The following is a 23,278-nucleotide window of genomic DNA, read 5'->3' on the forward strand; positions in this document are numbered from 1 at the left end:
ACGTCTCCCTGCTCAACTTCGCTCCTTGACGTATTCACTCACTCAGGTGACTACTCTCGGCTGCTGTCCTCGCTGCTGTTTCACGGACGCTTTTGCCATTTTCTGTGGATACAGAAAAGTAATTTGGGAGTAACTGCAATGCCCGAAATCACATGAATTTGATTCAAGTCTTCGGTCGGTAAGTGATTCACTTTCTTGTGTAGTAAGAAAAAAAAACTACTTAAAAAAACCGTTGGATTGTTCTCATTTTCAGGGAGATTTCCTTGGGAAACCTTGTCTGTTAGTTAGCTAGCCCCAGATCAATATGAAATTGTTATTTAGGCTACACTTTCGACTAAAATACATTCACTATTTAAAATGTGTGTAGGCTACTTCAAGTTTATGATGCAGTTGTAGCCTACCTCCAGTTTGCCTTCATCTTCATTTCTTGATGAAGCTTGCTTTTAGGTTCTAATTTCTTTACAAGCTGCATTTTGTGTAGGCTACTAGGCTTATTAAGGTCGACTGTTGGTAATTCAGGCATAGAACGGAAGGTAGGCTATTGATTTTTTTGTTTTTTTGACGTTTGTCTGAAGTTATCTCTGATGAGTTTTTCATTGGTACTGGTAAGTTTTTTTTACTTTGTATGTTTTTGCCATCCCTCAAACCGATTGCATGAATGAAAGTAATTTTCAAGTGGCTTGACTTAAAGTGACTGAACAATACATGGTTAGACAAAAAAACGTTCAGAAGCTATTGTGACATTAGTGTTTATTTGGATTTATCTTGCCAACCCTCCCACACACACACACACACACACACACACACACACACACACTCACACACGCACTCATTCAGTCTCTCTGTCGCTCTCTTTGTTTACAGTCAGTGCGCAAGATGGCAGGTCAGAACCAGTGCTACCATGACCAACTCATGGGATTCTTCTACAACAACAGCAACCAAACCAAAGATGAGTGGGACTCTACCCAGCTCATTCTGGTGCAGTGTGTGGGCTCAATATTCTGCTGCTTCATCCTGGTGTCCAATGTCATGGTCATTGCAGCGGTCATCACCAACAAGCGCTTCCACTACCCTTTCTATTATCTCCTTGCCAATTTGGCAGCCTCAGACTTCCTAGCTGGAATTGCGTATGTGTATCTCATGTTTAACACAGGTGAGGTCTCCAGAAAGTTGACTGTCCAAGGGTACTTTATACGGCAAGGGCTGCTGGACACCAGCCTCTCAGCTTCCCTGTCTAACCTGTTGGTGATAGCCCTGGAACGCTACATCTCCGTCATGAACTGGAAGGTGCACAGCAACCTGACCAAACGGCGGGTGACGCTGTTGATAGTGTTGGTGTGGGCCATCTCCATCCTCATGGGGACCGTGCCCAGCCTGGGGTGGAACTGTATCTGCAGCCTGGACAAGTGTTCCACTCTGGCGCCCATCTTCAGTCGGAGCTACCTGATCTTTTGGTCGGTGTCCAACCTGGTGGTGTTCCTGATCATGGTGGCGATTTACCTGAGGATATACACCTACGTCACAAAGAAGACGTCAGTCCTGTCGCCTCACACCAGTGGATCTATAAATCGCAAAAGGACGCCGATAAAGCTCATTAAAACTGTGATGACCGTACTGGGTAAGTTCAGCATCCTTCAGTCTTCTCATTAGCTCTGATGATGCAAAACACACGGTTCTGACATTGTCACTGGGGCCTTCATTAAAGACCCCCCCATTTCTCTGTCCACAACAATATTGACAAACTATTTAGGGGCTAACTGTGTCAGGAGAATGTATGTTTTGATTTTAAATTACATTGAAAGAAAACACCAATTTCCTTGACTTATCTTAAAGACATTTTAGTGATTTTCTAAAGTAAAAGATAAGGATTTTAATCAGAGTAGTCTTGAAGTCTAAATCTAAGTCTTTTATCTGACCAGTAGATAATGAGGTAAGGGGTGTATTGTCTCTCTAAAGAGGAGAATGAAACAATTGAGGAATCGCTCAATATACAGTAAGTGGTAGTTGGCAACTTGCTTAACACGGATAGCATGGTTTACATTAATTGTCCCAAGGCAGATTTTGTGGTCTTATCTATGAAAGCATTTGAAGCGCACTCATGAAAGACAATTGATTCTAAAAACACAACCATTCCATGATGCATGCATTGCCACTTTAATTTACTGACACACTGGCATCCTCAGTTGAGTGACACATTTGTCATCTGCTTGGTTTTCAGTTAAAACCTTCATCAGACCACAACGTAACCCTTTCATGTGTTCAAATGCCTCTCGTGCCTTTAATTGACCGTACTGTAATGCAGTACTGGCAGTGAAAGGCCTTATGCAAACCATTTTACCATTTGCCACTTTCCACCGCAGCGAAACCTCAGCCCACTGTTTCAACAGCTCTCTTTTAAAGACATTCATTAAAACTGTGCTGTGGGGAATTTTATCCACTCAAGCGCTCACCCTTAAAGGGACAAGAGAGACCACTAAAGGTGTGAGTGGAACAGGATATGCTAGGTCAGACACATGCTCAAGAGACGACCGTCGTCTCCTCCTCCACGCCCTCTACATGGTGTAGTTGTACTGGTCAAACAGGTAAGACAGATCATAATCAGCCCGACGCCTGAGTTGGGCTTCTTCTCTCTTCATCTCGACAGGGTTCCCCTTGCACAATGATATGCAAAATGTGCTTCGATCAGATTTCTGCGGCGTCCGTGTAGTTTTGGCCTGCTCTTGTGTAGATTCAGCTGGGTGTCCATTGTTCTTTGTGTCTCAAAGTTAGGCCGGCAGAGAGAGTGAAAAAGTGGAGGAGCTGCCTTTTATTATACACAGTGTCCTCTGCAAGACTGTAATTATCTCGCACAAGGCCACTGCTAACGCCGCCCGAAAGCCGAACTGAAACACTCAAGTGGTTTTCTTAGCAATGCCTGGTCATACAAACTGTGAGTTTTTTTTAGTGGACTTTTTGGAGAAGTGAGTGCTAGACGTGATTATCCAGACCTAGTTTCTGTAGTTAGCAGTTTTCTTCTCTTTGGCCTAAGAAATACAATTCAGCTAGGTCGTATTTATATGGATTCTTATATTGCATTGTCAAATGTATGAAAATACACTCTGAACACGCTGTGCTCTCTTTCCCATTGATGTGGTAAGACATTTTACCACAAATTCTTGCCCATGTCTTCCCCCCTATAGTAATTCTAAATAGGGAAAATGTAGTCAACATACATCAGGGCACACCAGGCTGCAGATACTGAAAAAAAAAACCTCCTCTTAAAAAAAAAAAAAAACCTCCTAACAAGCTTCTTGGGCCTCCACACATACTTGACATATTCGAGTGATAAACCGTTATGTGCCATGATACAGGGGAGGAATGAATACAAATGAGGGTGAAGGAATCCTCGCCTCTGATCTGTTTGGCTACAAATTCTTTGCTCCCCACAAAGTTACCAGCCCTTGAAAGCAGATGTTCCCAAAGTGCTTTGGCAATTTTGCTCAACTTTAAAGGTTTTCTCTGACAGGACATTTACTGCTCGGGAGAAAAAAACAGCAGCTGTGTATGCTTAGGATAGCTTCATCCGCAAGTGTTTCATCGGGGCCTCATGGATGTTATAAGCAGGTGTGGCAGGATGGGTAAGACCACACCGCGTGGAGAGAAAGGTCTCTGTAAAACTATACCCACAAGTCTAATTCCCAGTCTACTTATCCCCAATTTAACAATTGGTTAGAGTTCCTCTTTTCAAAAGCTTCCTTGAGTAATTTGACCAGACTCTTTTCCCTAGACTCGCTCCACTTCCTAAGACTTCAGTTGTTATGTTAGCTGTTATAGGATGTGAACTGGAGGTTGGAAAGGTGTGATGGGATGTAGACGTGAGGTTGGATAGGTGTGATTTTTGGGCCCTATATTGCTTGTTTTGTGACTTTTTGCGCCACCTTGCGCAAGGTGCACGAAGGGGCCCTATATGTTTTCACATTAACATCATGTCTCTGTAACACTTTACTTAGTTCTACCACAGAGACACTTAAATTCAGGTTCAGTACATCTCTTGGCTGAACAATTACTGTACATCACCTCAACCAAATCCAACCCCTAACCTTAACCTTAACAATACATTAGCTTATAGTTAACATTGTCACCAGTTTGTTGTTTCTTGGTGTTTTGAGCCCCCAACGTTGTCTTCAAGGCAATGCTGCCTGGAAGGCACTAGGGCTATGCATGGGTTAGGGTTGGGGTTAGGATTAGGTGCATTTAAGTCGACGGTGGCAACGCTGCCTGGAAGACGACGTTAGGGGCTTAAAACACCATCGAGCCAATTTGTTGATGATCTGAGACATCAAAGTCTCCCTTTACTCAAGAGCAATAATTCAGGTATTCAAGGATCTTTACTGGCATTCCAACATTCACATGGTCAGGTCCCAGTGATGAAACCATGCTCACCATAACCCTATAAAACTTCATGGTAGAAGTACAGTATCTCCAATAAATAATAATAGATAGTAAAATATCATTGCAATTGTGCGCAGTGATTAGCAGGAGGAGAGGAGGCTCTCAAGATAACTCAAGTCAGTGTTACCGTGCGTAGCAGCATGCAGGGCATATGAATGCACATAACTGTGTTGTGTATTTGCATTTATGCCAGAACAAATGCGGCGAGCTCTCAAGATTTGTCTGGTTCCCAGGCTAAGACACTTCCACCCAGGTCACATACATACTCCTGTGAACATTATCACATCGAAGTATCTGGTTGGATCTAAAACCCAGGACATATCACACCGACAATCCTTTGATTGCCCACACTAGCCTGCATGTTTTTGGGTGGATGGCAAATGCTTGTGTTGAAAAGCCACGGCAGGTGTGCAGCCCAGACTTGTGTGCAGCTGGATATTTTTTTAGTGTGTGTGTGTGTGTGTGTGTGTGTGTGTGTGTGTCTCTGTCTGTGTGTGTGTGTGTGTGTGTGTGTGTGTGTGTGTGTGTGTGTGTGTGTGTGTGTGTGTGTGTGTGTGTGTGTGTGTGTGTGTGTGTGTGTGTGTGTGTGTGTGTGTGTGTGTGTGTGTGTGTGTGTGTGTGTGTGTGTGTGTGTGCATGAGTTCATGATTACGTATGTTTGTGTGTTCGTGTTAGAGCAGATTAAAGATGCATTATGTGTAGGGGCTCAACCAAAGCACATGGCTTGGCTATCTTGAGTCAGGTTTGATGATCCCATTTAACCGCTGGCCAGGCTTTTAGTGTCTCTTTGTGTGAGCCATATGCATAGCACTGCATCTATCAGAGAGCACTGAACTCTAAACACCCCCAGAGAGGCCCTCAGCAAACCTCCACATATGTTCCAAACATGCGTTGCCCTCCATTCCAGATGTTTTTAATGAGATTAGAGAGGATGAATGTACACTTAAATAAGGAGTGCACCAACAGAAAAAAAATCCCACAGTGGAACCCCGTTTGATGGGGTTTTGTAGTAAAATCTCAGTAGCCATTTTTCTTTCTCTCTCTCTCTCTCTCTCTCTCTCTCTCTCTCTCTCTCTCTCTCTCCGTCTCTCTTTCTCTCTCTTCTTTTGCACAGGGTTCACCATGGTCATGAGAAAGGGAGCGTTTCAGTTCAGTGTTTTGTTGCACTTTTTAGTCAGCTTGGGTTGCAGAGCAAGGGGTGTGTTCTTCTCCGGCTTTCTTGTTGTCAAGGGTACAGAATTACCTTTGTTCCGCTGCCTCTGAGCCACTCACTCCAGACAAGCCTTCACACGCAGGTCCCTTCCAAAATCTCTCCAGATTCCCAGGCTTGTGTCTGAGCAAGTCCAGTCACAGTGTGTGCATTCATACGGGCGCATGGTCAGTGACACAAAGCGTAGATTAGATGCCCAGGTGTGTGTTTCTGCCAGGCTGAGGGGCATCCAAGAAACAATTCCTTTCTTTAGACAGGAGATGTTTTCTGAACACACCTCACAAGGAAGTTGTGTGAGGTTATTTAGCAACACATGACATGCACAACATATGACTTGTAAGGGCAAAGTAATAGTCACTGCTGGACCGATGTTTGCGTGACTTGGTAGCTGAAAATCATAACAATAATATGTGACCGCACGTATTACGGAACAAATGGACTATTTTTGTTTTGAATAACATTGCAGATTAACTGCTTAATGAATTGTTGCAAGTGTATGTTTTTTTCTCTCCTTTAATTCAGTCAAGATTGATTATTTGAAGGATTTTGTATTTGTGTCTGTGTCCCTGTGTTCAGAAGCTGATGTGACGTTTGTGTGTTGTGTTTGTGTTTACACTGCTCTCTATGTGGTGTATATGTATGGGAGCATATGGCCGTGCGTTCATGGCTGTTTCTCTGTCTCTCAGGGGCGTTTGTGATCTGCTGGACGCCGGGGCTCATCGTGCTGCTGCTGGACGGCCTGGACTGCGAGCACTGCAAGGTGCTCAAGTTCAAGCGCTGGCTGCTCCTGCTGGCGGTGCTCAACTCGGTCATGAACCCCGTCATCTACTCCTACAAGGACGAGGAGATGTGGACCACCTTCAAGAACCTCTTGCGCTGCGTCTGCAACGGCACGCGCCGCCAGCGCTCGTCCAAGGCCAACATCCGGCCGGGACAGGAGTCCGGGAACAGCCTGAGGCTCTCGGAGGACACCAAGAACTCCGCGCAGGAGATGCTCAAGGCCTAGAATGGGAAACTTGTTTTGGGTTGGACTCTGAGTGAGGACCGTGAGAGGAGGAGCAGTAACCCTGTCGACCATTATCTTCTATTGACGTGTGACTGGCATCAGAAACAAAACTGTGTGGTCCATTGCTTGAGTTTGGGGATCTGTGAACAAATCTGTGAAAATATCAGGTTTATGGACTGAAAAGGTAACAGTACATTGTACAGAAGCGTACAGAGGTACATATCATTGATGATTTTTTTTATTATTATTATTGTTTTTTTGTTTTTGTTTTGTTTTTTTACCTCAAAGATATTGACTTCTAAAGACCCTTTTCTCTACTCATTACGTTCATCCCTTAACCTGAAGTCAATCTTGGAGAATGCAGAAAATACCACTTGTGCTTAATACATGCAGTTGCCTATTCATATACAGTACTGTCATTTTTTTATAATTTTTTTTTGGTGTTGTTTAAAGGTACAATGACTAGTGCGTGCGTGCGTGCGTGCGTGCTTGCGTGTGGTGTATGCCCGGTCACACTCCCTTGATCAGAGCAATTTAATGTATTTTTCCTTATTTCCTTGGAAATAACTGGTCAAGGAAGCCATACACAAATTAAATCATATAAAAAATATCACACTCATAAAAGTAGATGCATAATGCTAGTATCCAGACATAGTTACCTGCCTCTGTTTAGAAGCCATACATGTATTGTGTAACATAACAGCAGATGCACGTGTTTGTAACTCCTGCATTTCAAGTGTCTGCATGCTTGGGCAACATTCCTCTCGTCACCTCGTAGGCACCACCTCTACTATTTTAACTCTGTTTTTTATCCATCTGTAATTCTACTCTTCTTAAATCATTTCTCTTTCTCTTTCTCTCTCTATATATATCTCTCTTTTTTGTCTCTCATTCAATTTTTCCTCTTTATCTCACCATATACGCAACTCGGTAGCCGTGGGAGTGGCAGTTCACCTGAGCTTATGGCCTTGTGCCATAACTGTGTTAGCACTCCTCTGTGTTGGCTCCTTCAGGCATGTCTGTGTCATGAAGCAAGTCGTGTGTCATGCTTCAGAAGTATGGTAGGAATCAGGCTACACAAGTCTGAGTGACGGAATATTCCTCGACTTGCGACACAATGGATTATGAGAATGAGAAATCAATCTTTTGAAAGACATGAGTATGAGAAATCCATCTTTTTTTTCCTTCTTCAGTTTTTCTGTTCAAGTAGCCTGCAATTTGAATCAAAATCTCAGGTAGATGGTAGTTGCTGTGACTGAGGGTATGGTGGAGCTAATGTTGCTTACTGTAGCTGTTGCCTTATCTCTAATGTCCTGGCCCTGATGTTGCCACTGTGAGAGGGGGTTTAGAGTGTCTCCTGCGCCGTGCTTCCTGCTCTTATAAACAGGATGGCACACGTCCTGTCTAGATGATGAAATGACAGCGATAAATCAGCCCCGTGTGCGCTGTCCCATTACAAAATGACCCGAGGCCGAGTTTGTGGACGTGGGCTCTTGGTCTCGGGTAAACAGGAAGGATACATATTTAGGGAACTACCAAGGAACTGTACACACATTCCTTGTTGTGCCTCCCACAGAGGGGAGATTCACAGTGACCATGTCAAGGTAAAGGGATCCGTCTAGGATGAGGTGAGCACCAGATTGCAGTAAATTGCCTTTCTCTCTGAAGGAGGCTTAACTTCAGCTAATTTGCTTTACTTTGAAGGACAGGCCAAGGGCTCTTGGTTACCATGGCGTCAGTGTGGTTATTACTGTGGCCTATTTCTGTCTTGCACAATGACATCAGGTGCGTCCTTAACTAAATATCCTCAGATTCATCAGACAAATGTCTATGGTTAGCGTTTACTGCTATAACTTGCATTTTTGGACAGGTAAATATATAATCTGATATAATCAGGTATACCACTGCAACCTGTGGAGACTATCACCCTACCCTCTAGTGATTCCTTGTTTTATGCTGTAAAGATGATGGTGCATAGAGTATATGCTCAACTCCATTGCCTTGTAGTACTGTTAAACCACTTTGCCCTGCCTTTTATAGAATATGTGTCTGAGCGTATGGTGCAGATGTGTAAAAAGGAAATGAGAATTATTAGGGCCCGTATTCCCTGTGATTTTTGGGAGGTGATGAATACCTTCTAGAATCATTTCTTTGATGGGGTCAGAGGTTGCCCTGTCTCACATTCATTATGTGGAATCCTTGATATTGATGGCTGTCAAGATACCATTAATTTTAGAAAGGAAAGCTGTTTACTTAAATCTCTGACATTTCCAGTCATGATATTAATTTCAAACTTGGCAAACTTGCAGTCTGCTATAAACCTCAGAAATATTATTCCTGTACGCATATTGTGATTGTTCCAATGCTTCTCCAGTATTCCAAGTTTGCCACTATCGGTACTGTTCTCATCAAGCATTCAAATTAAAGTCATACTATGCTGTAAACTTGTACCCTATTTAAGGGGTGTGTTTGTCACTGTAATAATATGTACTAACGCTATAAATCTGAAAGCTCTACAAATATCTGCATAAGCTCTGTTTAGTCTTTTTGAAATAACATATCGATATGTATTAGCTGAATAGCTCTCACAGTTTTCTCAAGAAAAAAAAACCTTTCCAATTCATTTTTTCTCCAAGTATTTATTTTTCATGAGTCCACCCATGGAAGGAGCCTTTCTTTTTAGATATATTAAAACCCTGTGAATGCGTGTGTCTAAGATCTTTGAGAAACATGGGATATGTTTTGGCTTGATTAACCGTAGCTGCATTGGCCTGAAAATTCATGTTCTTTTTATTTATTCAGAACCCTACCTTTTTCCAACTGAAATAAAACAAATTCACTCATGCAGGGTATTTGCTTGGACATGTTTGAAACTACACACAGCAATAAGTCACAGAGTCTCTCATAATCACCAAATGAGAAAGACTTGGAATTTTAATTGGCATTTAAACGGGAAAGTGTTCAATGAAAAACGAAAAAGAAAATCTGGCAGGCACACCACACTGGGTTATGGTTTAATTAAGAGTACCGTTCTGGCAGCTGAGGCCCTTTGCCCAAATACACAAAAAACACTCCCTACCCTAACCGCTGCCCAGATTCTCAGAAAGAAACAGTGAAGTGCATTCTGGAGACCTACTTGCAGGAGTAATTTTGAAGTTAAGTGTCTTTAAAATGCCAAAAAAATTTCACAGATGGGAGGAAATGGAGGCCTTGTCCCTGAGGTTGTTGATTTTAGTGCTATTCACTTTCACTTTCAGACGTACCGTAACCAGATTTTTCACCATTATATTTGACATTAATTCCTGAAGTTGTCACTGACATATGCAAAGCTATGCACCATTTACAATGACACACCAAATCATTCTGATGGACTTAGTTCAATGGTGCATACTATGAAATGGATGTACACATATCAAAACACCCAATCGGCCCCCACTACAAAACACACAGACACACGCACGCACACACGCACACACAAACACACACACACACACACACACACACACAATCATCTGTTGGGGCTAAAATGGGCGGATGTCCTGTGCCTAGAGGGTGCCATGGTGGGTGAGGGCGACGCGAGTCTCCTGGGCGGAGAGGTCGGAGGGCTGTCTTTGTTCTGATTAAAGGAGCCCACTTCCACTGATTTAACAATTAAGGGGGGTACTGAAGCCAAGAGCCCAGCTCTCACACACAGGCTGAGGGAAGTCAGTCCCTGGGGACATGCACCTGAGCGTCGGGGAGCACGGCAACATGGCTCTCTGGGCTGCCTCACTCGCGTCCCTTCTCCTGGTGAGTGCTCGTGTTGATCTTTTGCTACAAATGCAACTTCTGTGTTATGACATTTAATTGTTGTTGCCATTCTAATTTGTATGTATGAGGTTTTGTGCATTGTGGTTGCTTGGTGATAAATGCCTCAAGTTGGGTAGACGGCGCTGATTTGTGGCTTGGGAGGCTTGACACTTCTAAGTGTTTTGTGATGCACTGCCACATTCAAGTGGGTTTTGTTGTTTTTAAATGTTCAGTAAATATTCACCATGTCTTGGGTTCCTTTTTTTGGCTATGAAAAGGAGAGCTATTTTGGATTCGGTCATCTGAAATTGGGGGACACCCTAGCTTTGTCTGACGTACAGAAACACTCGTTTGAGCTTTGTTTGACATGTCAGAAACACTCGTTTGGAATTATGTGCGACATGTTGAATGTGTTCCACTGAGGCAAACAGCATGGGTGCTGGTCCACAATAGCATCCTGAAACCGCTATTTGCAAACTCAAGAGGGCACATGTGTGTGGTAAATACAAGTCAAATCGACAAATTATTGATTTTTTTATGAGAAACTATACTAAATGACTATTGATGTCTATGAATGTGTGTTGAGTGTGTGTGTTTGCGCTAAGGACATTGTGATCAGTTACCTCTGTTTTCTAATGTCTACATGTATCTGTGCTTGTAATCAAATCTCAATGTGTAATTAAACATCTCAGTGAACCTGCAATTTGGTGGTGGATGAATATGCTTTGTTGCTTTTAATGAGATAGATAAAGAGGTTGATTTCCCTCACCAGGCTGTTGATTGCTGGCATGACCTTGACAATACAGAGTATGACTGCTGGCCTATTGCTGATCCCAATGATTACAATATGATAAGCTGTGGAGGTGAGTAATATGAGATGTTTAAAGAGAATCTAATATCATAGAGGGAGTGTTGGGCAAACATGGTTTTAATTTTCTGGGGTTGTGAACTCACCATTTGCAATATCAAACACAGTTAGACTCAAAAAATGAGTTGAAGCTTGATGTCTGTTTATATGAGTAACATTTGTAACATTTCAAAAACAGACTATCCAACAGTTGGCCGTGACCTTTTTTTGCCTTCATAAGGAATGTACATTATCTGAAATAATAATACAAAATGTTCTGTTCGGAGACATAATGAGACATTTTATGATATTTTTTAAACACCTTAGATATTTATGACCAATATATGAGGTTTTGGAACTTTGTGGTTCTGTGCTGCATCAGGACTCGAGATGGCCTGGGTCCAACGGCCTCCTGAGAAAGTAACGGAGGGGGAGGAGTTCAACGTTACCTATTCAGTTTCGGCTGCCGACTCCTTCTACGATTATGCGCTGAAAAACAAGATCTTCCAGTTCAGGTGATCCTGTGGCATAACAGATTGTCTCCCTTCACGCCGTAGCTCAAACATGGCATTTAGAATTATTCGAAAAGTTAACAATTACATATTCGTCCCTTGGCTAATATTTGCTTGCCATGCATGCTGCACTATGAGGGCAGAACTGCTTTCTGTTGCTTCACTTTTGACATATTGAAATAAAAAGACAAATACTGTCTAGGTACACACAGGCCCTGAAGCAGACTAAAGAAGAGAAAACCCATCTCTATCCATTGCAATTTCTCACACGTGTAATCGCTCCTCTGTGTTCAGTTTGAAACAACTGGTGTCACTGGTTGCGTGTGAAAAGAACTGACGCCTGTCGTCACTTTGGTCTGATTGGAGGTTCTCCTCGCCTGTTCTTTTCCTTTGCAGCGATGCCTCGGAGGCCAAGCGCTTCTGTCATGAGCACGAGTGTCCCGCCAACTGGAACAACGCCGACGAGCACAACTGTTGTGTGTACCATGCCAACATCCACTCCTGCCCTCTTGCCCTCATGGTCAGTAGTGCCCACCCATGCTCAGGGAAAATATTACACTGTAAGAAAGAAATATATGGATGTTTGCAAAAAAAAAGAGTTGCTGTTTTTTTGTTCCAACTTGCTTTTCTGTGGGGTTTGTGTGTGTGTGTGTGTGTGTGTGTGTGTGTGTGTGTGTGTGTGTGTGTGTGTGTGTGTGTGTGCGCGGGTGTGTGTGTGTGTGTGTGTGTGTGTGTGTGTGTGTGTATGTATGTCCATGTGTGTGTAGGCAACAACAAGCAGCTGGGAGCCATTACGCACACACACTGGGCCCCTGGCTGTATAATTATCTAGCTGCTGACAGTAAAACATTTGATTATTGTGAGAAGGGCTGCAATCCTACAAGTATGGCTCATCAGCGGTGCGAACGCAGGCTTTAATTAACCCTCGTTAGGCCCTCTCCTCGCGAGCACCCAGGACTCTCTACGTTGTGTACACATGCCGTGACCTTCATCTGAAGAGTGGGTCGTTTGATAAGAGAAAATTGCTTTTGATTGCCATAAGCGCTGGCCATAAGCGTCTCTGTCTCTGAAGATCTCACTGCCTTCCTCTCTCTCTGTGTTTGTATATATATATATGTGTGTGTGTGTGTGTGTGTGTGTGTTTGTATACATCATCCTTCTATTGCTCTCTCAAATAGAGGCAGGGGGGTATATGTGGACCCTGGATCCCAGATGATGGCGAGATTGTGACACACACTGTTTCAAAGGCAGGGAAGATGAGTCAGCAACTCTGGACGTCAAAGGTGACGATCTTAACACCCAAATCCCCTCACCCCTTTCTGATACTGCCACATCTCAAAATTGATGAAGTAGAAGTACACTGTCAACGTTTTATAGGCCTATTCAGTTTAATGGGGGAAATAAATTAGAACACTTTAGAACGATTCTTTAGTCATGTTACAGGACTGTTTCCATGCAGTTTTCAGTTTTTTTTGCGTCATTTTGATGCACTACTCAGTGGTAAAGAAAGCCATCACTCTCGTTGAGGCATGTCCCTTCTTGCTTGATTCTGCACAGGTGGTGCTGGTGCACCTGGGCGTGACGTCCCTTATTGCCCATATAAAAGTGGGACAGATGCACGCCGCGCTGGAGTCCAAGGTTCTGGTCGTCAGTGCGCAAGGTCAGCATTAGACTGTTGATATAATCTGTCCACTGCATCATCCTATCACTGAGCCAGAACATTGTGTACCATAAAGTCCCAAGGGGTTCAAATGTTGTATACCACCAATCAGAAAGAGATGGGAGAATTAAAGAATTCCAGGGACCACAGATGCAAATTAGCTGTATAGCTAAATCTGGTACAGGAATTGTTCTGTACATGGCCCCTGTCAAATAAACAAATAATCTAAAAACTAAAATACACCATGGACAGTCAACTTGTGTTGGCAATATCACAGATTGCCCTTTCTGAAATAAAAAAAAAATAAAAATCTAATAAATTAAATTTGGACATACTGCTTATCACATGGGGTGGTTTGAAAGTCAATTGACAGACCAAACAGGTTAATACCATTGCCATATACAGTACCATACGCCCTATTATCAGTCATGACAAAAGGAGACCTGACATAAATTTCCCTCTGAAACTCATGTGTGCTTCTCGTGACATGCAGCTGTTTGCTCTTTCCTGCCTGTGTGTACCAGTGTGTGGAGATAACATCTGTGAGCTGGAGGAGAACTGCCTGAACTGCCCGGCGGACTGCGGCGTCTGCCCCATGTCCATGTCCATTAAAGTTGCCATCGGGCTCCCTCTTGCCCTCTTCTGCAGCGGCTTCATCTTAACCATCGTGGTGAGGCGACGCCCAGTGTTTGGGGCTTTGACCCCACTGAAGTCTCTCTGTTTTGTTTTCCTCAAAGGCAGTGTATGTGAGTGTGTGTGTGTGTGTGTGTGTGTGTGTGTGTGTGTGTGTGTGTGTGTGTGTGTGTGTGTGTGTGTGTGCGCGCGTAATTGAAAGGCACATGGAAACAGTGCGATGTGAATGAGTAAATAATGGCGAGCGCACATTTCCATCGACGACAAAGTTTTACATGGGTGCCACATGTACCAAGTAAACAGCGCTGGGCAGTTTTGAAGTTAGAGCAAATACTCACAACACTTGAAAGTCTTTGGCAGTCGTAATGGGAGTTGTTTTTTTGTTTTTGTTTTTGTTTGTGTTTTAGTGGATTCAGTACCAAAAGCAGAAGATGTTTTGGGATGAGAGCTGGATCATCAACTACAACAACATAATGTTTGGTGAGGCGATACCTAAAATAACATCTAAACTTCCAACATGAGGCATAAAGTCAGTTTTACATCAATAGCCCAACCCTTAATGAACAACAGACCTCTCCCTTTTACTGATGAGCTTACTACCGATGAGACATTGGAAAGTTTGAAGAACTGTCAGCATTGATAGCTAAGGTCCCTTTAGAGCCTTTCTTGCTTTCAGCTTGACAAAAAAACATTACCTTTGTGAACATATGGTAGTTCACCCAAACTCTCCAAGCAACCTTGACCACGTATGCCCCCACATAACTGATCTGCTCTCCTCTCTGCCGTGGTGCTGTGTTGTCGAGGTTTAAGTGTGTATCTGCCCTCTCCTCTGGCGTGGTGCTGTGGTGCGTACTGTAGGTAAGATGTGCTACATGGGATTCTGCAGCACCACCAGCCTGCAGCCGGTGAAGAGCAACTCCAGCGTGAGCCGGGCCACAGACGTCACCGTCTGCACCGTCACCAACTCGGGCTTCAAACCGGGCTTCATCCAGCCAGGCATTTAGTGAGTCTCGTCCTCATAACAGGGCTTCATCCAGCCAGGCATTTAGTGAGTCTCGTCCTCATAACAGGCGTCATGTGGTGCGAGTTTGCTGTTGGGTTGTAGCTGAGGTTAGTTATCATCAATCTGTATTTATTGCTATGAAGCAGACATTCCTCGTGGGGTGAATTTGCATCAAGCGTGTTGGGTTGTCTCACTTGAGGCTAAATGCAATGGAAAAGAAACAAATCTCTGGGGTGTTATCTTTGGTTTTTACACAGGAAGCAAACATGTTTACAGGCTTTAAATACAATCCTTAGTGGGTTAATAAACAACAGGCTACCATCCTCCATTGCTGTGTTTGTTTACAAACAGTGATGGCAGAACTGTGGCCGTGAAAAACATCCAGAAGAAGCATTTTACCCTCTCCAAGACCATAAGGAAAGAGGTGAAGGAGGTTCGGTGAGTGGGATGTTTGGCTCGGTGATGGTTCTGTTTTAATTCAAACTAGCTATGTCAGCAAAATGTAGCAAATGTCATAACTGAGAACACTCAAATGAACACTGATTCTGATGCTGCAATTATTTGTGTGTGCTCTGTCTGACTTTCTTCTGTTCTGTATGTTTTTAATGTGATGCTTCAAGTAATTGTACACTGTGGTTACCTTTACTTTCAGTGTCCATAATTAAAGTCTTTTATAAATATTATAGGCAAATAAAAGATCATGTATGCTTTTGATAAATACAGCTTAACCTAATGTTTGATCAATAGGCCTACTTATTATAAAAAAATATTCGATATCCGATAGGAGGTTCTGATATTTGCAGACTTCCACCATCATGACATATTTGATCAGACATTCAGTGTAGAGTGTTTTCAGAATGAAGACACAGTTTACTCAAGGCTGATCAAAATCTGTTATGTGGCCTAATTTGCATTCCAAATACACTTAGGCAAAACCATGGAAAACATCATTGATTGATGGGGAAAAACTTTCCCTCTATCCTTCCTTGTTCTCTCTCCTTGTTATTTGTTATGGCAGTGAACTGGATCATCCCAATCTCTGCAAGTTCATTGGTGGATGCATTGAAGTCCCATTTGTCAACATCATCACAGAGTACTGCCCAAAGGGAAGTCTTGCAGATGTCCTTCTGAATGAAGACATCCCAATCAATTGGGGTTTTCGGTAAATTCCCCCTGGAATTCAATTCTTACATCTTGTCGCTGAAGTGTCCAGATATGTATTTATACTTTAAAGTTGTTACTTCACTTCAATGTGGTTATTGGAAATAAAGAAAAGCTAGATTATTGTGTGTAGTATGGAAGAACAAAAAATGGAAGGGAAGGTTAAAACTCTAGGAAACTCTCACAGTTGTACTAATTTATGAGGGTGGATTTACCTAAATCTGTTTTATACTGACAGTTGTCTTGATATATGTATTGGCATATTTACATGCTGTATGAAGCAGCTGAAATCTTGATATGTTTCCAGGTTGTCTTTTGCCACTGATATCGCTCGTGGCATGGCCTACCTGCATCAGCACAAGATTTTTCATGGAAGACTTCACTCTAGAAACTGTGTCATCGATGACCGTTGGGTCTGCAAAATTTCAGGTGATCCAGCACATCCAATCAAAGACTCCTGACACAATGACAAAATGTATCAAGCATTATCACATCATTTTCTGATGCCTATTTACATGCCTTCGTCCATAGATTATTTTCCATAGTGAATGTTTTATTGCGTTTATACCTTACCAAACCCATGTACCCAGTTCACTGGTGAAGTGGTTAGGCCACAGGAAATAATCAATTTGTAAATAAATAATGGGTCTTTCCTCATCTATAGACTACGGCTTAGAAGCCTATAGGAAGGAGGACTTTGAGGCCGTCAGTAACACTTTCCACTGTGAGAGCCCCTTCCGGATATACTGTGCCCCTGAAGTCCTCCTTGGCAGTAGTTCCACCCTCACCGCTCCAGCTGACATATACAGGTGAAGTATATGGTTTGTTTACCCAAAGGCATGGCGGATGTCAGTGAGGGACTCTGCGGTTTCCAGGACAAATGTTTACCCATCAGCTTGAATTACATACAGGTGTTGTCATGAGACCGGACACACACATACACACAAACAGATACTCACACACACACACACACACACAAGGAAAAAGTTTTATTTGTGATACTTAAAAGATTTGCATAAACCCAGTGTACATAAAGATGATACATGTGGCTGTACATAGTGTGCTGAACCATAATCCTGACAGAGAGGTTTAAAACAACTTTATATTAAACTTTGGCCTCTCTGTCTTCTTCAGTTATTCCATAATTTTGGTGGAGATTGCGTCCCGCAGTGATCTAATTTCTGTGAGTATGATGGCCTACCTCATGAATGAGTCGATTAAAGCAGACACAGATTAAAATATTGTTGTGACATCTGTCAATCATCTTGGCGCCAGGATCAGACGGAGCTTGTAAAGCTGGATGTCATGTGGCGTCCGCTGCTTCCTGAGCTGAAACCGGGGAAAGCGGACACAGACTGCCCCGATCAGACTGATTACTGTGAGGTGTGTCACAACACACATGTATAGGATTGTCTGCTGCTCATTTGTAGATCTCAATCTTTTTATTTGTCAAGTCAAGTCACTTTTATTTATATAGCACACTTAAACGCAATGTAATTGACCCAGGTGCTCACAGAAATGAAATAAATACAGTAATAAAAACAAAAATGTAAAAATACAAATACAAAAAAAGAGATAAATGTACAGTGAAGTTGAAGATGTCAGTTATATAATGCTGAAAAGAAATAGAAATAAGATAGATAAACAAACAAGGGGAGAAATTAATGGACGTTATAGGCCAAAGAAAATAGATAGAAAATAGAATAGGGTCTTTACATTTGATTTAAAAGTACTGTTAGTGGACCAGGACTTAATTTCAATAGGAAGATTATTCCAGAGTCTAGGGGCAGCAACAGAAAAAGCCCTATCACCTTTAGTTTTTAGGGTTGCATTTGGGACTGAGAGAAGAACTTGTGAGGAAGACCTCAGTGGCATAGAAGGACAGTAGGAACTTAAAAGGCCACAGCTGTGGTGCCATTCCATTTAGGGCTTTGAAAACAAAAAGTAAATCTTTAAAATGAATTGTCTAAATAAACCACCAGAGAGTTTTGTAAATCAATATTGTAATGTGCACATTCACACATGCTTATACTCACGCAGCTCATCAAAAGGTGCTGGGCGCACAACGCTGCCATGAGACCAACCTTTGACCAGGTGAAGAAGTTTCTAGACAAAATGAACCCCCACAAAGTCAGCCCTGTAGACATGATGATGAACCTGGTACGTTTTCCCACTGTTTTCTCTTGGAAGGAAACCAAACCATATTCTGATTTATTATATGATTTTTTTTTTTTTTATTCAAGTTTTGTGTTTTTTTGTGGTCTTATAAATACGAGTCACACATTTGTGCTATCCCCACTCCTCAGATGGAAAAGTACAGCAAGCATTTGGAGGCTATTGTGGCTGAGCGGACACAGGATCTTCTCCAAGAGAAACAGAAGACGGACCGCTTACTCTACAGTAATTTACAACATTCTTTTTTTGGTTCACTGCCTTAAAAGCACTGTAATGACATGGCAGGTGGAATGGTAATGCAGCACTCTCCGTAGAACATTTTAAGTACGAAGCGCCACCTAGTGGACAACCAAAACACTGACATTGGCAGAATATGTTGCATTATGTTACTAATTACAATAGTCTGAGTGTTTACTTTACTTTACTTTATGTGCTTTAGTTAACTTTTGAAATGGAGGTGAAGATATTTCTCCATCATTAATTTCCTATCTATTCATTAGTCTTCTTTTCTGTAATGTTGGTTCAAAAAAGGAAACGGTAGTCTATGAATTTGATGTGCGTAATTGAATTATGAATACTGTAAGTCTAATTTCTGTAGGTATGTTACCAAAGCCAGTTGCTGATGACCTCCGTCAAGGGCGTACAGCTGAGGCTCAGAGCTACTCTAACGCCACTGTGTATTTCAGGTGGGAGTTGTTTGGTACTGTACAGTAAGCACCATTTGATAACTGTTTCTGTTGTTTTATATTTTACATTAACAGATGTTTTTTGCATTTCAAAAATCATATTTATTAGCAATGTACATGTTAAATTTAGCTAATGTGCTCTCTGATCATCGGTTCCTGTCTTCCTGCAGTGACATAGTGGGCTTCACCCAACTGTCTGGCTCCAGCACCCCCCATCAGGTGGTGAACTTCCTCAACAAACTCTACACCACATTTGACGACATCATCGACAACTATGACGTGTACAAAGTGGAGACCATAGGAGATGCTTGTAAGTACTGCCAAGGCATTTGTTTGTAAAAGCCAAATACTTTCCTGGTCCATTACCTCTAATCATCATTCATGTGCACACACAGTGACAGCAAGAATCATCCCAGCTCTCTCTCTCTCTCTCTTCTCTCTCTCTGTGTGTGTATGACTGTCTCAGACATGGTGGTCTCTGGCGTGCCCAACGAGAATGGCATCAACCATGCAGGAGAGATTGCAAGTATGGCCCTGGATCTCATCAGTGTGTGCCACGCCTTTAAGATCCCCCATAAGCCCACCACACAGCTCAAGATACGGGCTGGCATTCACTCAGGTCAGGCTCACCTCCACAGCATGTCGACTCTGACAGGAAACACAGAAACCAGAATGTGGTGTGTGAATTTGAAACTGGTGTTAGAATAGTACACCAACAGATTTGGAGTTCCTGTTTTCTGTTTTCAATGTACAGTATTATGGATCACTGCCAGAGAAGGAAAAAATTACATCAAAATGCATAAATAAAATAAAATGCCAAATACAGTCATTTAAATGTATTAAGGTTCATTCAAAATACTAAAAATACTTTTGAAAAGGAGCATGAAATCACTTTGTAAACCTTTCATACCTGTCTGTCTATTCCTTCATCAGTGCAATGACTCTGTTGCTATGCTGATACAGTATGTCTGTTATACTGTACATCTCATAGCTTAAATACAGTATCAGAGATGTACTCAAAAAGCCACAACTGAACTTTTCAAGCAGTACAAACTAACCACAGAACCCACTGAGAGCTATAGAATGTGGGTTAAAAGCAACCCAATGCAGTTCTGTTACCTTAAAATAGACTTCAAACCTGTACTCTGACATACAGTATAATACAGAGAATGAAGTCTCTGACATTGTCAATGCATGCCTAGAATGCATGATATTGCTTGAGGTGAAACATGGGCACACCCTTGCGAGCAGGGTAACAACACAACCAGTTCCATGTAATCCGATCGTATAATTATGTTAATGTGCCTACTGTTTAAACTTCTCAAGAAAAATAAGTTACCCAATATCAAAGGCAACGTGCCTGAACAACGCTACTCAAGAACATTGCCCAGCAACATTGCTCAGAAAGGTGCCTTGTGTATCATCAACTTTAGAGGACACATACACATCACAGTCAATGTTGTTCCCACATTCTACCAAGAACAGGCAAACTTATAAGTGTGAGCAAGTAACCAAGTGGTTGAGTGAGTGGTTTGGTGTGATTTGGCAGTATTATCAAAAATACACACCTATAAAGTATTAGTATAGATACGCAGCCATTTTCTTTAACCCAATAAATAATACAAATGGCAAAATACTATTTTGTTTTTGAAATACATACTGTATGTCATAAATACTGCCCATCCCTGATCACAACAAAATTATTGTCTTTGTGATGGTTTATACTGTACAATAGCTATTTTATATTATCTTTCTCACTGCAGATTATCTTTTCCGTGTCCTCTAGAGACTAACAGGGTTTCTGTTAATGACAAGCTATTTTTCCATGATTAATGAAGTTGGACTCTAGCGCTGGCAAATGAGGATGATGAATGTGACTGAATAAAAAACGTATGTACTGACTGAGCCTTTTTAAATCCACACAGGCCCCGTGGTTGCCGGTGTTGTGGGAACGAAGATGCCCCGGTACTGTTTGTTTGGCGACACAGTGAACACGGCGTCCCGAATGGAATCCACAAGCGAAGGTGACACAGTGAGCCGACCGACATGCTAGTGCAGCTCTCCTGATCTGGCACAGGTCCTGGATCATGGTGTACCTCTTTTTTCTGGCCTGAAAGGTCTGATAGCAATCACTTGCAGCGGCATGAGAAAGATGAACACCTTCCTAATAATAGGCTAACACTGACCTCAATTTGGCACGAATATGGAACACAATTCTCTCTCTAATCCTCTTTTTTCTTGGTTACAAACCAGCATAGCCCATTTTGAGAGCCACAACCCGAATGGCCCATATGCAAATTAGTTACTGAAATTGTTAATATTGAGTAGTTGTCAATAACCTTAGCTCATCACTCCTTTCAACTACGGTAGTCCAGCGGAAGGCTCTGCCTGTACTCCTTAAGGTACTGGTTATCCTCTTGCAATCACAATCTCATCATTGCAACATTGCAAATTGCAACTTGAAACCTCCAGGCAAGATTCCAGTAAATACTTGTAGCCCTCCTTTTCAAAGCCCAAGCATCTCATCTCCTCTCTTCCTCCCCCAGCTCTGAAGATCCAGTGCAGTGCTCCCACGGCTGACCTTCTGTGCACCCTGAAAGGGTACATCCTGACCTGCCGTGGATCACTTGTCGTCAAGGTAAATAGTGGTCATATTTGGTAATGCTGTTGGCAGTTATTAGGATAATGATAAGACGGGGAAAGGCTATGCCTGTAGTCAGTCAAAGCCCTCTTCAAATGGTTGGTATGGGGCCAGGGAAGATATCGTAGGCTAATTCAGTCCTATACACTAACAATGGAAAGTAAAATTGGTGTGGTTAAATCAGCTTGCTAGGAAGTGTTTTGGCGTGCTCGCTCTGGTTGCTATAGAAATCTCTCCTCAAGGACACACAAGCACATTCCAGACTGACAGGATGATGTATTCACATGGCCCTCAGAGTAACAGAAAATAGAAAAATGCTACTGTGGCTTATTTGTAAATATAATATGAAATTATTTATTTGACAGTTGCTATAAATGTCAGCCACACATTGCATTTAGGCCAGAGTGTTTATGGAATATTGGACCCAATTCTATTTGTGAGGTGTATTTTTATGCAATGAGAAAGTGGTAGGGAATGTACTGTATGGTGTAAAGGACAAAATATGTCTGTTTGAAAATCGCTTTACACAGTAATGTGTAACATTACATTACCTTTTTTTCTTTTGTGCACTGAAACAAAAGGGTGTGGATGTGGAACACAAATGTATGTGAGGAGTATCCCCTGTGGTCCCATAGGGATGGGGTGGGGTGGGACCTCATCTGGAGCCACGCTAGTGGTCTCAGCTGGCCATGCTCATGATGGCCCTCTCTTAATGGCTCTTCATTTGCCATCCACTCTCAGAGTAGTCTGTTTCTCAAGGGGGAAAGGGAACCAAATCCATAGGTCAGGAGCCCCTCATCAATTTAAATATTCTAGGGTGTTGTTTCAGAGCACAGCTCTTTGTTTTTCAGGGCAAAGGGGAGATGACGACTTGGTGGCTGGAGGCGAAGAGAGATCTGTCTGACCCACTACAGGCCAACCGAGAGCCTTACGGGGTTCCAGTGCCTGTCAGCAACTAGCCTGGGATAGTCGTGAAAATAGAATCATGGACAAAATACAGACTTATAAGCATGTTCCAGTGTTGAATCATGTGATAGAAGGGAAGAATTCAAAGAGGCAGCTCATGACAAAAAGAACATTGTTCAGTAATATACAGTATTGTATATGGGTTTTGGAACAATGTTGCTATTTTTTTGTCATCAATATATTATATTGTATCAATGTTTTTTGTCATCCCTTGTGAAATGTGAAATCAAATGTAGCGTCTCAGTAGGCCTATCGTTTGCAACGTCTGCTACGTTTTTAGATGGTCAGATGTGAGTGTATCCAAAGAATAACTCCAATGCACTATCCTATTGTATTTAACGTGTTGTAGGCCTATTGAACTGCCTTAGAATATAAGCACAAATGTAGCGTAAGCAATTTCAGTGTTCTTAGTTTTAGGCTACATCACTACAAAGTCTTAGACAACTTGAATGCCTGTTGTTAGTGTACTGCTAAACTGAACTGGAAACAAATAAAGCACTTACTACAGAAGAGGCATTTCTCAGTAAAGTTGTTTGAAGATGAATTCGCGTACAATTA

General features: G+C 42.2%; 2 protein-coding genes across 2 annotated transcripts; both read left to right on the forward strand.

The window, feature by feature from the left end:
- The first annotated feature begins 34 nt into the window (after window positions 1–34).
- lpar3 (lysophosphatidic acid receptor 3) lies at window positions 35–9,499 on the forward strand. Its single transcript, XM_062556674.1, has 3 exons — window positions 35–178; window positions 865–1,618; window positions 6,328–9,499. Exons 2-3 carry the CDS (start codon window positions 877–879, stop codon window positions 6,645–6,647), a joined length of 1,062 nt encoding a protein of 353 aa, XP_062412658.1. The 5' UTR covers window positions 35–178; window positions 865–876; the 3' UTR covers window positions 6,648–9,499.
- An 868-nt stretch (window positions 9,500–10,367) lies between these two features.
- LOC134101624 (atrial natriuretic peptide receptor 2-like) lies at window positions 10,368–22,970 on the forward strand. Its single transcript, XM_062555329.1, has 23 exons — window positions 10,368–10,436; window positions 11,209–11,299; window positions 11,666–11,798; window positions 12,192–12,315; window positions 12,974–13,078; window positions 13,353–13,455; window positions 13,980–14,125; window positions 14,496–14,568; window positions 14,947–15,091; window positions 15,443–15,529; window positions 16,110–16,253; window positions 16,560–16,681; window positions 16,917–17,061; window positions 17,387–17,435; window positions 17,528–17,635; window positions 18,293–18,412; window positions 18,559–18,652; window positions 19,026–19,113; window positions 19,284–19,423; window positions 19,580–19,732; window positions 21,039–21,137; window positions 21,660–21,751; window positions 22,606–22,970. The coding sequence occupies exons 1-23, from the start codon at window positions 10,368–10,370 to the stop codon at window positions 22,711–22,713; spliced, it is 2,538 nt and encodes an 845-aa protein (XP_062411313.1). The 3' UTR covers window positions 22,714–22,970.
- Window positions 22,971–23,278: the final 308 nt, after the last annotated feature.

This window comes from Sardina pilchardus, chromosome 15 (assembly GCF_963854185.1).
Source record: "Sardina pilchardus chromosome 15, fSarPil1.1, whole genome shotgun sequence".
NCBI lineage: Eukaryota > Metazoa > Chordata > Actinopteri > Clupeiformes > Clupeidae > Sardina > Sardina pilchardus.

Bases quoted from the DNA above. Each gene is read 5' to 3' on its own strand.
- LOC134101624 (XM_062555329.1), top strand. From the start codon at position 10,368: ATGCACCTGAGCGTCGGGGAGCACGGCAACATGGCTCTCTGGGCTGCC. The intron at 10,437-11,208 runs GTGAGTGCTCGT...TTCCCTCACCAG, and splicing joins CACTCGCGTCCCTTCTCCTG to GCTGTTGATTGCTGGCATGA. The intron at 18,653-19,025 runs GTAATTTACAAC...TAATTTCTGTAG, and splicing joins GACGGACCGCTTACTCTACA to GTATGTTACCAAAGCCAGTT.
- lpar3 (XM_062556674.1), top strand. From the start codon at position 877: ATGGCAGGTCAGAACCAGTGCTACCATGACCAACTCATGGGATTCTTC. The intron at 1,619-6,327 runs GTAAGTTCAGCA...TCTGTCTCTCAG, and splicing joins AACTGTGATGACCGTACTGG to GGGCGTTTGTGATCTGCTGG.